At 57.9% G+C, this 13070-nt stretch overlaps 1 protein-coding gene across 3 annotated transcripts in view; it reads left to right on the top strand.

Annotated features, from left to right (window-relative positions):
• Positions 1-13070, top strand: part of CACNA1I (calcium voltage-gated channel subunit alpha1 I) — a 121393-nt gene that overhangs the window by 80907 nt on the left and 27416 nt on the right. For all 3 annotated transcript variants that reach the window (XM_031656286.1, XM_031656284.1, XM_031656285.1), the window contains 8 exons: positions 7803-7954; positions 8585-8770; positions 9086-9203; positions 9350-9505; positions 9997-10090; positions 10764-10966; positions 11596-12084; positions 12425-12525. In XM_031656286.1, coding sequence (XP_031512146.1) covers positions 7803-7954; positions 8585-8770; positions 9086-9203; positions 9350-9505; positions 9997-10090; positions 10764-10966; positions 11596-12084; positions 12425-12525 — 1499 coding nt within the window. The remainder of the gene's footprint in view (positions 1-7802; positions 7955-8584; positions 8771-9085; positions 9204-9349; positions 9506-9996; positions 10091-10763; positions 10967-11595; positions 12085-12424; positions 12526-13070) is intronic.

Below are 13070 nucleotides of genomic sequence, written 5' to 3'. Positions count from 1 at the left end.
AAAATCCAGACCTTTCCACTACCCTCAAGGCCTTTGTCTCTATCACAACGTCCCTTCACCAGGCCAGGGTGTCCTGTCCTCTCCAGTGACTCCACCCCATATAGCCCCATGGCGCTGAGGGTGAGTGGCCCCGTGGTTGTCCTGTGTGTCCTCTCTGCATGTCCCTCCTGTGTGCTGGGAGCAGGGAGGACAAGGAGGAGTGGGTGCTGAGCTGAACAGTGTGTCCCAGGCCCCTGGGCCATCATGGGGCTGGCCGGCTCCAGGGATGGTACACAGGGGAGGGGACAGCTTCTGGGAGGTGGTGGGAGCTGGGGGATGATGTGTGTGTGAGGAGAGCAGGGCCTCCGTGGGGATGCGGGAGGGAGGGGCAGTGGGGTTAGCACGGATGCCTCAGTCCACAGGCACCACCCAGGGATGACAGCCTGGATGGCAGGTCTGGTCCTGCCCCATTTGGAAAAACACCATTTTCCGGCTCCTGCCATCCACCAGCCCCTGGATGGGGTGGCTCCCTGAACCCACTCCCCAGCTATGCGAAGGATCCCACCTAGTAGCTGGCGACCCTGAGGCCCAACGGGGGGGATGTCACTGGCCCGAGGTCCCGCCGCCAGCTGGGGGCCAGGTTTGAACCCACTTCTTTCTGCGGCAAGACTGACGCCCCGAGTGGGCTGGGGATTTCGACGTACTCTTTGCTTCCCTGTGGCCTTCCTTCTGCGGAGGCCCTGCATGCCGCACCCCATGGAGTCGCACTTGCACCTCCCTCTTCGTTAGCTCACCAAGCACAGGCTCCATTCAATTTACTTAAATGGGACCCCCGGGGCTGCCTTGACACTCTATTTGGAGCTGCTGGTTTGCCAGCCATTCTGGCTTAATTAAAAAGGTCTCTGGGGAGGGCTGGCGGGAGGGCTCTCTGCAGGGGGAAAGCTGGTGAGACAGGGCCCCCAGGACCCCCTTGCTTGGAGTCCTGCCTCTGGCCAGTGCCTGGCCCAGGCCTGCGGAGGAGCAGCATTCCTGCCGAAAGCCGCACAGGAAGTGAGTACTATAGGGCTTGCTCCAGTCTCCAAGTGGGGCAGCATCGAGGGGGCCGGCACAGCTCTGCTACACTCAAGCCCTGGCACTGTCCTTGCCAGGGGCTCGCTCGAGCCAGCTGGTGAGGGCCAATTTCCAGACGCTCGGGAATTTTGCAAGCCAGTGATGAAAGAGTTGGGCGCTTGAAATTGGCCGTGGAGGGAGTATTTACACCATGGAAAATGGCAGATGTTACACATCAGGGCTGTTTGCAGAGGCCTCTTTGCCAGGGTACAGCTGGTCCCTGCCTTTTCACCCACCCCATCCATATCAACACCACGGCCAGGGCAGGTCCAGCCTCAGGCCAGGCCATGGTCCCTGTCCAAGCTTTCTCAGGATCTGCCTCTCTGGCCTGTCCTCCCTCCCTCCTTCTGCCACATTTGTTTGAACATGGTTTCTAACCTCGAATCTGGTAGAGCCATTTTTTTTTTTTTTTTTGAGATGGAGTCTCACTGTGTCATCTAGGCTGGAGTGCAGTGGTGTGATCTGGCTTCACTGCAACCTCCGCCTCCTGGGTTCAAGCAATTCTCCAGGCGTGTGCCACCCCTCCCAGCTAATTTTTAGTAGAGACGGGGTTTTGTCATGTTGGCCAGGCTGGTCTTGAACTCCTGACCTCGGGTGATCTGCCTGCCTCAACCTCCCAAAGTGCTGGGATTACAGGCGTGAGCCACTGCGCCCAGCCAGGTGGAGCCTCTTCTGGGAGCAGTAGGCTTCACGTGGCTCCCTGACCAGGCTGAGAGATGAGAAACGCTGTTCCCACTGTGCGTCTCCTGTCTGGTCACAGGGAACACCTGATTTCCTCATCTACTAAGCAGATGTCTTTCCCTCATAGGGACAGGCCACTATTTACGGAGCGTGTACTGCAGGCCAGGCCCTGTGCCAGCATGGTGCCAGTGAGTCCAGCCGCCCTCAAGGCAGGGATTATTACCTCACCCCTCTCGTACCCTTGGAAGGCTGCTGCTCAGGGAGGCAAATAGATCATATAACGTTTGGGTTTCAGTCCTGGTTCTGGCCGGGCTTGGTGGCTCATGCCTGTAATCCCAGCACTTTGGGAGGCCGTGGCAAGAGAATCACTTGAGCCCAGGAGTTCAAGACCAGCTTGGGCAACAGAGTAGGACCCCATTTCTACAAAAAATAAAAAAATTAACCAAGTGTGGTGGTGCATGTCTGTAGTCCCATCTACTTGGGAGGCTGAGGTGGTGGGAGGTTTGCTTGAATCCAGGAATTTGAGGCTACAGTGATTGGTGATCATGCCACTGTATTCCAGCCTGGACAACAGAGCAAGACCCTATATCAAAACAAACAAAAAATTCCACATCAAAACAAACCAATCCTGGTTCTGCTGTTGACTGGCAGGGTGGCCTGGAGTGTATCACTTGCCTTCCTCACCTGGCACCTCCCATCTGTAAATGGGTGCACGGATCCCCCCACACAGTGGCTAAGAGGGTTGACTGCATTGTGGGTGCAAGGATCCCCCCACACGGTGGCTAAGAGGGTCGACTGCATTGAGAACCTGGTACTTAGTGGGTGCTCATTGATGAGTCACTGCTTCAGAGTCTTGTCTGAGTCTCACACCACCACCCCGGGGTGCGTTTACCATCCTCTGTCTGGAGCCTCAAAAAATTAATTAAAGTAAGATTGAGGAGGAGGATGAGTCTCTGAAATGTCCTTCATAAAGCAGCTCCAGTGGCAGCCATGGTTGCCCAGGCTCTGCGCAGGGCTTGACAGTGGGCCCGCTGGTATTTTTGCTCGACTCCCTGGGCTCCCAGACACTGCTCTGCGGGAAATGCTCCACCCCCATGTTTATTCTGAGCAGCCCTGTCTGAGGTGGTGCTCGCAGAGAGAGGTGGCCCAGGGCTTCCGAGGGGGGTGCAGGGAGAGAAGGAGAGAAGGAGAGGGTGGGTGAACTCCCTCAGCCCTTCTCGACAGGGGAGGCAGCATGGGAGGCCTTGCCCTATACCCCATTCTGGCTGGCAGGGAGCTCTGTGACACTGAGGGGCAGGAGGCGAGGGTGTGACAGCTGTGAAGTGGAGCAGAGTGACCCTGGGCCTGGTCACAGGGTGCTCGAATGACAGGTTAGATTGCAGGCACTGAAGCCTTTAGGGTGGCCACTGCTGCTGGAATCATGGGGGCATTACCCAGAGAACAGCTTACTCATCGAGGTTCCTCATGGCAGCAGATGCTGTTTCTTGCAGGGCCTGGCCTAGAAGGAGGGGATGGGTGAGGTGGGGCTCGGCCAGGCAGGGGTCTGTGTGTGACTCATGAAGTGGTGAAATGGGGCTGAAATTCCCACCTCTGGGTAGCCCAGGCTGTGTGACGGGCAGGTGGGACAGGTCAGCCGGGGTGGCCAGGCTTCCCCAGGGAGGCCTGATTCCTTCATCGTCACCGCTGGCATTGCATCACTGTTCTTCCTGGTGTGATCCTCCAGCAGCCTTGTGGGGCAGACTGGGGGAGCATCTTATCCCCACCAAGCAGATGGGGAAACCGAGGCCCAGTGAGGTAGATGGCTTGCCCAAAGTGCCAGGGTGAGCAGCGACAGAGCCAGGCTCCCAGAGGTTGAGGTCAGCTGTGGACAGTTGAACTGGAGGAAGGCATTGCCCCTAGGAGCAGCGTCTGTCTCAGCTTCTCTCTCTCCTGCACACACCTGTGCAGGCCCTGACTCCTCCTGAGCTGGGCAGGGCTGCCCTGCAGCCTCATGTCCTGGAGCTGGAGGCTAACCACCAAGTTGGAGAACAAAAAACAGAGGGTTGGGGAGCATGGGCAGCAGGGCAGGGTGTGGGGAGCCTCCTGGGTAGGGCTGACCCCAGGCCAGGCTATAGTTACTGGCCCCAGCTCCCAGGGGACTGCATTCAAAGCCTCTGAATCAGTGGCTGGATCAAAGCTGGCTTTATTCTCCCTTCAGCAGCCCCTGACATGTCAAGTCACTGCCAACCCAGGTCTGGGGTGACTCTGGGAAGTGAAGGATGGAGTGGCTTAGTGGCTGACATTCCAGCTCTATAGGGGCACAAGGGAGAGAGACACCAACATGGACAGCAGTCACAGAAGGTTTCCTGGAGGTGATGGCACTGGGGACAGATCCTGAAGGATGACTAGGAGTTCATCAGTGAGACAGAGGGAGAGGGACCAGGAACATAGTTATCCCCCCAAAGGACCCCGAGTCCTCGAGAAGGATGTGTACAAGGGGCAGGGCAGACAGTGCAGGAGGCCAGGAGAGCTGTTCATTCAGGAGGACCTTGGAGCCGGTTTTATCCTTAGGGCAATGAGGAGCCCAGAAAGGCTTGCAAGCAAATGACACATCTGTGCTGAACTGGGGCCTCACCAGAAAAGCGGGGCAGGTGAAGGCACCTGGGCCATGGAGGTGGCGATGTGGCCAGAGGGAGGAGACCTAGGTTTGAGATCTGGCTTCAACACAGCCTGGCCATGACCCTGGGCAGTCAGTTCTCTTTGAGTCTCAGGCTCCCTGTCTGTAAAATGGGGACAATATAGGCGTGAGGTTGAGAGGAGATAATGCCTGGGGCGTGCTCAGCACACCCGGCCCATGGGAGGGGCCTCATCAATGCTAGCTGCCATTATTATGATGGGGATGGCGCTGGGCTGGAGGGCTTCCCGGTGGCCAGCTGACTTCTGCACACCCTTATCTACCCCTACAGAAACGGCAGAGGCTGGGCAGCCTGGTGCCACCTGAATCTGCGTCAGGCAGGGACTTGCAGGCTCCCGCTGCTGCCCCCTACCTCCTGCCTCCAGCTAAACCTGGTGTTTTCAGCCCTTCAGCACCTCCGCCTTCACTGGGTGCTCTTCGCCACCTCCAGCAACCTTTCTGCCATCTGTCTGTCTGTCCGACTGTCTGTCTGCCTGCTCTTTTTGTGTCTCTTTCTGGCCATATCTATGATTCCCATGGTGTCACTGCTTCGTTGTCCTGGTCCTTCTTCACGTCTGTGTCTCTGCTTTCTTCTATGTCTCCATCTCTCCATGCCCCACCTTTGCCCCTCACTCCCTTGTCTGTATCTGTCTGTCTGTCTGTCTATGTGCATCTCCGCCCCTTCCTCTCTACGTCCCCTCCTCCTCGGGCTCCCACTTGCTGTGTCTATTTTCATCTGTGTGTCTCTGTCCCAGAGAAATGCTTGCAGGAGTGATGGATGGTCCATTAGAAAAAGATTAACAGGTGCGCTGAATGGAGAAACATCTGTTGTGAGGGAGGAGAAGGCGCGGGGTGACCTTTTGGATGGCAGTGGCTCCCCGCATCCCCGGTGGGAGTGCGTGTGCGGCGCGTGTGGCCAGAGCCAGCTGGTCATCATCACGGAGTGTCAGCATCTACAGCTTTCATCTCCGCGGACATCGCTTACTGGGCTGGCAAATTGCTGGCTCTGAGCAGCATCTGGACCCTGGCTCAGCCAGGGGTGCTGGGCCTCAGCCCTCCCCACCGAGGGTCCCTCTCAGGGTCCCACTCCTCTTTTGGGACGACTTCTTGAGTCAGATGTAATTACAGATGGAAATGGGCCTTCTCCTTTCATCTGGGCTTGAGAGGAGCTGGCAGTTTTGCTAGTTTTCCCAGGCACCAGTCTGGAAGCTGGTGCTTGGGTTATTTTTTTTTTTCATCGTCCTTTTAACCCACATGGAGTCAGAGTCAGGTCCTTGCAGCTCCCTGTTGCTGATGGAGAGGGCTCCTGCTTTCGGTCCTCTGCTCTCCCACCTCCCAGCCCGTTGGGCCCTCTGCCTGCACAACCTTCTCTGCTCCCTGCCACCGGCTCTCTCTTAGCTTTTAGGTCTCTGCTGAGATGTCGCTGCCTCCTGACCCCACTAGCACCGCTCCCCTAGCCACCCTCTGCTTTCCTGTCATCAGCACACACCAGCTTGGTTTGTTAACTTGGTTTACTGGGCTTTGCCCCCAGAACATGAGCTTCTCAAAGGCAGGGACAGTGCCCTGACTCCCTCACCACTGCCCACCCTGGTAGCATGAGCCCAGCACATCATATCATTCAAATCTGTGGCAGCCATGCAGGAATGAATGAATGAATGAATGAATGAATTCGGCTGTGGTCCCCGTGTGGTGTAATGGGAGAGCAGTTTGGTCATGCAGGAATGAATGAATGAATGAATGAATGAATTCGGCTGCGGTCCCCGTGTGGTGTAATGGGAGAGCAGTTTGGCCATGCAGGAATGAATGAATGAATGAATGAATTCGGCTGCAGTCCCTGTGTGGTGTAATAGGAGAGCAGTTTGGCCATGCAGGAATGAATGAATGAATGAATGAATGAATGAATTCGGCTGCAGTCCCTGTGTGGTGTAATGGGAGAGCAGTTTGGAGTCCAGCTTGGTTCAGTCCCCTGCCTTGCCCTGCCACGTCCTTGCTGGATGGCTCTGAACAAGTCATTCCCCCTCCCAGTTTCCCCAGCCTCAGTCTCTCCATCTGTGAAATGGAGAGGCTAACTTGTGTTGGGCGTCAAATCAGGTCTCAACAACGGTGCTTCCCGTCTCTGTGATTCAGGCAGGGATGACCTGGCACCACCGTGAGCACACACCAGACACTTCAGCAGTCCCGGGGAAGCCGTGGCGGGGAGAGAAGGGGCTGGGCCTCCTAGGAGCCTTAGAGGAGAGGTTTGGATGAATTAGTTCATTTACTCGATCCTCTAGTTTTATGGATAAGGAGACTAAACTCCAGAGTAGTGGGGAAGCGACTCTCCCAGGACCGCACAGCCACTTAATGTCCAAACCAAGCCCGGACCCCTCTAACTTCCCCCACTGCCGCCAATCGTAGCCTCTAGTGTGGCCTGCTTTAAATACTGGGGTTCTTTGAACAATGCCATTTGCAGAACATCAGTTAAAAACCGGGAGTAAACAGCTCTGGGAGCAGAGGGAGGCTCTGCGGCTGCTGCGGCAGGAGTTAGTCTCCCTCTGACCACCCAGCGGCTTTGGGCAGGTCCTCTTACCTCCCCGGGTCTGAATGTCCTCCTCTGAGAGCTGTCGGGTGTGCTGAGAGCCACCACGGGTGCTGTGTGTGCAGGACTGTGCCTGGCATGCAGCAGGTACATTGTGTCCATCCTCCTTTCATGGGGCACGATGTCCCCAGCCACCCTTGGTCCTGAGACGGCCAGTGCTGGGAAGGGGAGAGAGAAGTTCCGCATGAACAGGGGTTAAGGGCAGGAGTCTTGGAGCCAGGCTGCCTGGGTTCAAATCCTGGCCCCACCACTTGTTAGCTCTGCGGCCTCAGGCAAGGGACTGGTGTCCTGTAAACCCGCATCCTTGCCTGCCTGCAGATGGGTTCTTATGAGAGACTAAGTGAAGTGATGCCTGTAAAATATATAGAACAGTTCCTGGCATGTGGTAAGTGCTCACTAAACGGGTTAGGGTCGTGGGCAAACAGGGAGTTTCTGCTTTCCTGTCTTGCTCTGCATCTTAGCCGTGTGATCTCAGGCTGGCCTCCAAGCCTCAGTTTCCTCATCTGTGAAATGGGTATCAGAACACTTCCCTCGTGGTGCACTACAAGCCTCATTTCCAAATTTGTGGAAGGTCAGCCCTGTGGGGTCCCCCAAGTCTCACCATCTCAGCAGACCTCTCAGGACCCTGAGGTAGCAGAGATGAGAGGCCCTCAGGGCCTTGTACACGCAGCAGTGGGGAGACTGAGCTGTGGTGAGGATACCGACCCGCCAGGCCACACAGCCAGGGTGGGTGTCCAGAGGGGATCCACCGCTGCCCTCTGGTCTGACCGGGTCTCCATTCCCCACCCCAATGCCCCACAGCCAGAGGAGCTGACCAACATCCTGGAGATCTGCAACGTGGTCTTCACCAGCATGTTTGCCCTGGAGATGATCCTGAAGCTGGCGGCATTTGGGCTCTTCGACTACCTGCGTAACCCCTACAACATCTTCGATAGCATCATTGTCATCATCAGGTACTCCTCCACCCTCCCCCCGGGCAGCAGAGTGGCTTGGGGGGGAGGGGGCAGGATTTAATGTGAAGACCCTAGCCACTATATAAAGGACATAGGATGGCAGTGGAAACCCGTAGCACTGAAACAATTATCGAAATAGTCAAACATTTGTGATTTAGCAACATATTTATGCAAAGTTAAATAGCACGATCTAGCAGCGGGTCTGTGACTGCTATCATTCCAAGGAAGGGATGGGCATAAATAATATTGGGAAACAGCTGCATCGGCTGTCACATGACATGAAGACATCAGTTACTTTGATTGCCACAATGCCATAGGTACTGCTAATTCTCTGTGGCTTCCTGTTTACATTCATAACCAAAAGACACATTAAATCTCATAAAGAGGACAGTGACATCCACAGAGCTCCTGGATTCTAGCCAGAGATTTCTTGTGGGGGTGGTGGTCCATGGACTCCAGGTGAAGAGCCCCTGATTAGCTGCGTGGAGCAGCATCCAACATATTTGTCAGATGGATGGATGAACGGAAGCTCTGACTTTCTGTTTTCCCTTCTCCCTCTGTCTTCCTCTCCCCCCGGCCTCCTACTGCTCCCTCCTACCTGCACCCTGGGCCTGCCCTGTGGGGCCACAGCATCTGGGAGATAGTGGGGCAGGCGGACGGTGGGCTGTCGGTGCTGCGGACCTTCCGGCTGCTGCGCGTGCTGAAGCTGGTGCGCTTCATGCCTGCCCTGCGGCGCCAGCTCGTGGTGCTCATGAAGACCATGGATAACGTGGCCACCTTCTGCATGCTGCTCATGCTTTTCATCTTCATCTTCAGGTGAGCCTGCCCTGCTGGGGGCCATACCTCAGGGCCTGCTAGGGCTGTGGGCGGGAGCCTGGGGGATGTGGTCCGCTGTGCTTCTCTGGACAAAGCCACCTGGACCTGGGTGTGAAGGCTGACACCGTCCCTCAGTCCCCTGTGGCTTTCAGCAAGCATGAGCCCCTGAGCCTCGGTGTTCACCTCTGTAAAATGGGACCCACGCTGCCCCGCCTCCCCCTGCCCGCATTTTACTGAGTTGACTGGGAATGAAACAAGGTGGGTGGGCAGTTTGCTGCGTGTGAGTCTGATGAGCCTCGTCCATCCTTTCCCCAGCATCCTTGGGATGCACATTTTTGGCTGCAAGTTCAGCCTCCGCACGGACACTGGAGACACGGTCCCTGACAGGAAGAACTTCGACTCCCTGCTGTGGGCCATCGTCACCGTGTTCCAGGTGAGTGGCCGCTGTGTGCCCATATGTGCTGGGGAAGCGATGGGACAGTAGTCCTTGGAGGGGCGGGACTGACAGCCCCCATGCCTCCCTGGAGAGCCTAGCCCTGGACTAGGGGTACCCCAGGGCTAACTGTGTCTCCCCAACAGATCCTCACCCAGGAGGACTGGAACGTCGTGCTCTACAACGGCATGGCCTCCACCTCCCCCTGGGCCTCCCTCTACTTTGTCGCCCTCATGACCTTCGGCAACTATGTGCTCTTCAACCTGCTGGTGGCCATCCTGGTGGAGGGCTTCCAGGCGGAGGTGACTGTGGTCTTGGCAGAGGAAGCACCCCCACAGGGCCTGCAAAAGACTGGGCGAGGGAGAGGTGGCCTGGATGGGGGAGGGCTGCAATTCAAACTTCTAGCAGGCAACCTGTTCCCAAAGGAGGGGGTTGCTGATGAGGTGGTGAGCTCTTCATCATAGGAAACATGCAAATGGAAACTGCATCTGCCATCTCTGCTCTCCCCCAGGGATGTAGGACTAGGTTTCTCCATCTCTGAGATTCGAAATCCCCCAAGATTAGGGACTCTGGGCCCTGCCCCCTCCGTTCTCTGAGGCTCTTGGGATACTTGCAGTCAGGCAGATGTAGGGTTGTGGCCTAGGTTCTTGTTAGCATCTCGTTTCCCTTTTCCAACCCTCAGTTTTCCCATCTGTAAAATGGTGGCGGAAACACCTGTAGAAAAATTCAGGAGGGAGCTGGAAAGGGAGGAGCTGGGCTGACCGGCATTTTAACATGAGGGATGCTCTCCCAGGGTGACGCCAATCGCTCCTACTCGGACGACGACCAGAGCTCATCCAACATGGAGGAATTTGACAAGCTCCAGGAAGGCCTGGACAGCAGCGGAGGTAAACAGGCCCTCGCTTGTCACCTAGAGGGCCAAGATCCTTCCCCACAGATCCAGGTGGGCAGAGGGGACAGCGTCTGACTTGCCCTCAAGCCCAGGCTCAGGGACTGCTACTTTTCTATGGTTTGTTGTTTATGTTCATAATTGGAAAAAATGTGAAATCTCAAAAAGAGGTCAGTGACGTCCATGGACCCCTGGGATTCTAGGCACAGGGGTAGCCGCAGCCTACCGCATCCCTCCACACACCAGGGCCCCTTGGTTAGAGCCTCAGGGCCTTAGGTCGAGGCCCAGGTTCTGGTCTTGCCTGGCACTACCAGGCATCCTGGAACAAGCATCCCCCAACCCTAGCCCAGTGTCTTTCTCGGTAACCAGGGCGGACAGTCCCTGCCTTGTTTCCCATTGTGGGCATGGGAGTGAGGTGCCAGGCTGGTCCTGAGCACAGAAGGCAAGGGGTCCACACGTACCTAAATAAAGTTGAGAGCCCTACAGGTGGGGCAGAGGGGAGGCACTGTGATGGGGTGCAACCAGGAAGACTTCCTGGTGGAGGAAGCCTCCTCAGAAAAGCTCTCCATTTCTGCTCCTTCCTTGTTTGTTTGTCTCGTGGCTCCCTTGCTCTTGTTCTGTCCTTCTGTCTGCCATCTGTCCCTCCCTCTGTCTCCATCTCACTCCTCCAGATCCCAAGCTCTTTCCAATCCCCATGACCCCCAATGGGCACCTGGACCCCAGTCTCCCGCTGGGTGGGCACCTAGGTCCTGCTGGGGCTGCGGGACCTGCCCCCCGACTCTCACTGCAGCCGGACCCTATGCTGGTGGCCCTGGGCTCCCGAAAGAGCAGCGTCATGTCTCTGGGGAGGATGAGCTATGATCAGCGCTCCCTGGTGAGTCCTTATGGGGAGCTCTGGATGGGCACTTCCTGCTGGGGTACGTGTGGAGGGGCCCTGAAGAGAGGTACCTGCCAGTCCAGCCTCAGACTCCGGTGCCCAGCCAAAGTCAGGCAGGGGCCATATCTGTTGTATTCCTGGGTGCCAGTGCCAGAGCGGGACCTGGCAATAAGGAATGAATGAATGCCTAGTGCCAGTGGGGTCTGGTGCAGAAAACTGGGTTTTCATCTCAGCAGCAATGTGTAGGGTAAAAAGAGCTGGACTTTGAATCCAGCTTCTGCCACCTCCAAGCTGTGTGACAATGAGCAAATTACTGCCCTTCTCTGAGCCTCAGTTTCCTTACCTGTAAAATGGGAAGATGGCCCTAACTTGCTGTACCTTCCTCAAGGGAAGTGAGGTGGCAGAAGGGGATATAACCTCTAGGTGGACGTGCCCCCATGTCCTCATGGATGTGGATGGAGTGAGGTGGGACAGGGAGAGGAGTTCTAGGATCCATTCCGTCACCCGCTGGCCAGGCGAGTGACCCTCTTAGAGCCACAGTGGGGGTGCAGGCTGCCTTTGGGCACCTGGTGCCCCACCCATGGGTGTGCCTGTGGGGCGCTGACCCGAGCGGGAATTCCTCCCAGTCCAGCTCCCGGAGCTCCTACTACGGGCCGTGGGGCCGCAGCGGGGCCTGGGCCAGCCGCCGCTCCAGCTGGAATAGCCTCAAGCACAAGCCGCCGTCGGCCGAGCATGAGTCCCTGCTCTCCGCGGAGCGCGGCGGCGGCGCCCGGGTCTGCGACGTTGCCGGGGACGAGGGGCTGCCACGGCCCCCACCCCTGCACGCCCCTCACGCCCCGCACGCCCCGCACGCCCACCACGCTCATCACGGGCCCCATCTGGCACACCGCCACCGCCACCACCGCCGGACACTGTCCCTCGACACCAGAGACTCGGTGGACCTGGCCGAGCTGGTGCCCACCGTGGGCGCCCACCCCCGGGCCGCTTGGAGGGCGGCGGGCCCGGCCCCCGGGCATGAGGACTGCAATGGCAGGATGCCCAGCATCGCCAAGGACGTCTTCACCAAGATGGGCGACCGCCGGGATCGCGGGGAGGATGAGGAGGAGATCGACTACGTGAGTGGGGACGGGGCCGAAGGGGACCTGGTGCAGCGGGATAGGAAAGAAGGGGGTGCGGCCACAGGAGGCGGGGCCCCAGCGGGCGGGCCCACGGGGGGCGTGGCCGGGGCGTGGCCGGAGCGGCTACGGTTTCAGGTGCGAGGCAGGAGGAGCGGGGCCAGAACTGCCCACCTCTGAGCTGGGCCCGCTCCTGAGAGAGAAGCTCTCCCTGGCTGACCCCGGGGGGCAGAGAGTAAGGAGGTGACCCTGCGACCCCAGCTGGCGGGATGGCCGCATGGGCGGAGACCGGCAGCCCTGCGCATCGCTAACCCCCGGCGCTCCATCCTCCTTTTGCCAGACCCTGTGCTTCCGCGTCCGCAAGATGATCGACGTCTATAAGCCCGACTGGTGCGAGGTCCGCGAAGACTGGTCTGTCTACCTCTTCTCTCCCGAGAACAGGTGGGCGGGGCCAGGCCTGGGGTGAGGGTTAGAGTAGGGGTGACGTGGGAGGGACGGATCTCCGCCGAGCCAGGCAAGGCCATTCGTGGTGCTCTCCCAGACCACAGCGAATCCTCCTGGCCCAGAGGTGGAGGTCTCCAGGGAAGAGTGCAGCCTCCTGAGGGCTGCTGGGTGAAGATGGATTTGGGGAGGAGGATTGGCTGGAGGAGGTCAGGGAGGAGATAGCCTTGGCTTCCAAGATCCCTGGGGAGCAGGGGTCCCCTGGGCTAGGCGAGAACTTTAGGCAAGACAGATGTTGGTGGCCAGGCTCTCCTGGGCTCTCGTCTAGTCTAGGCCATCCCTGTGCTGGGCACCAGGTTGAACCATCCTCAAGTAGCCTGTATGGCTTGCATCTCAGGGGACATCAGAAGGCTTCCTGGAGGAGGAGGCCTTTGTGCTGGGCTGTGGAGGCAGGTGGCAATCCAGTAGGCACATCAGGGGCTGTGAAGAGGAGGAGGCTGGTGCAGGGGCAGGGAGCAGACTGAGGGAAGGCCTGGGGCAGAAGC

This window comes from Papio anubis, chromosome 16 (assembly GCF_008728515.1).
Source record: "Papio anubis isolate 15944 chromosome 16, Panubis1.0, whole genome shotgun sequence".
Taxonomy (NCBI): domain Eukaryota; kingdom Metazoa; phylum Chordata; class Mammalia; order Primates; family Cercopithecidae; genus Papio; species Papio anubis.
This window is presented reverse-complemented; position numbering and strand designations above follow the sequence as displayed.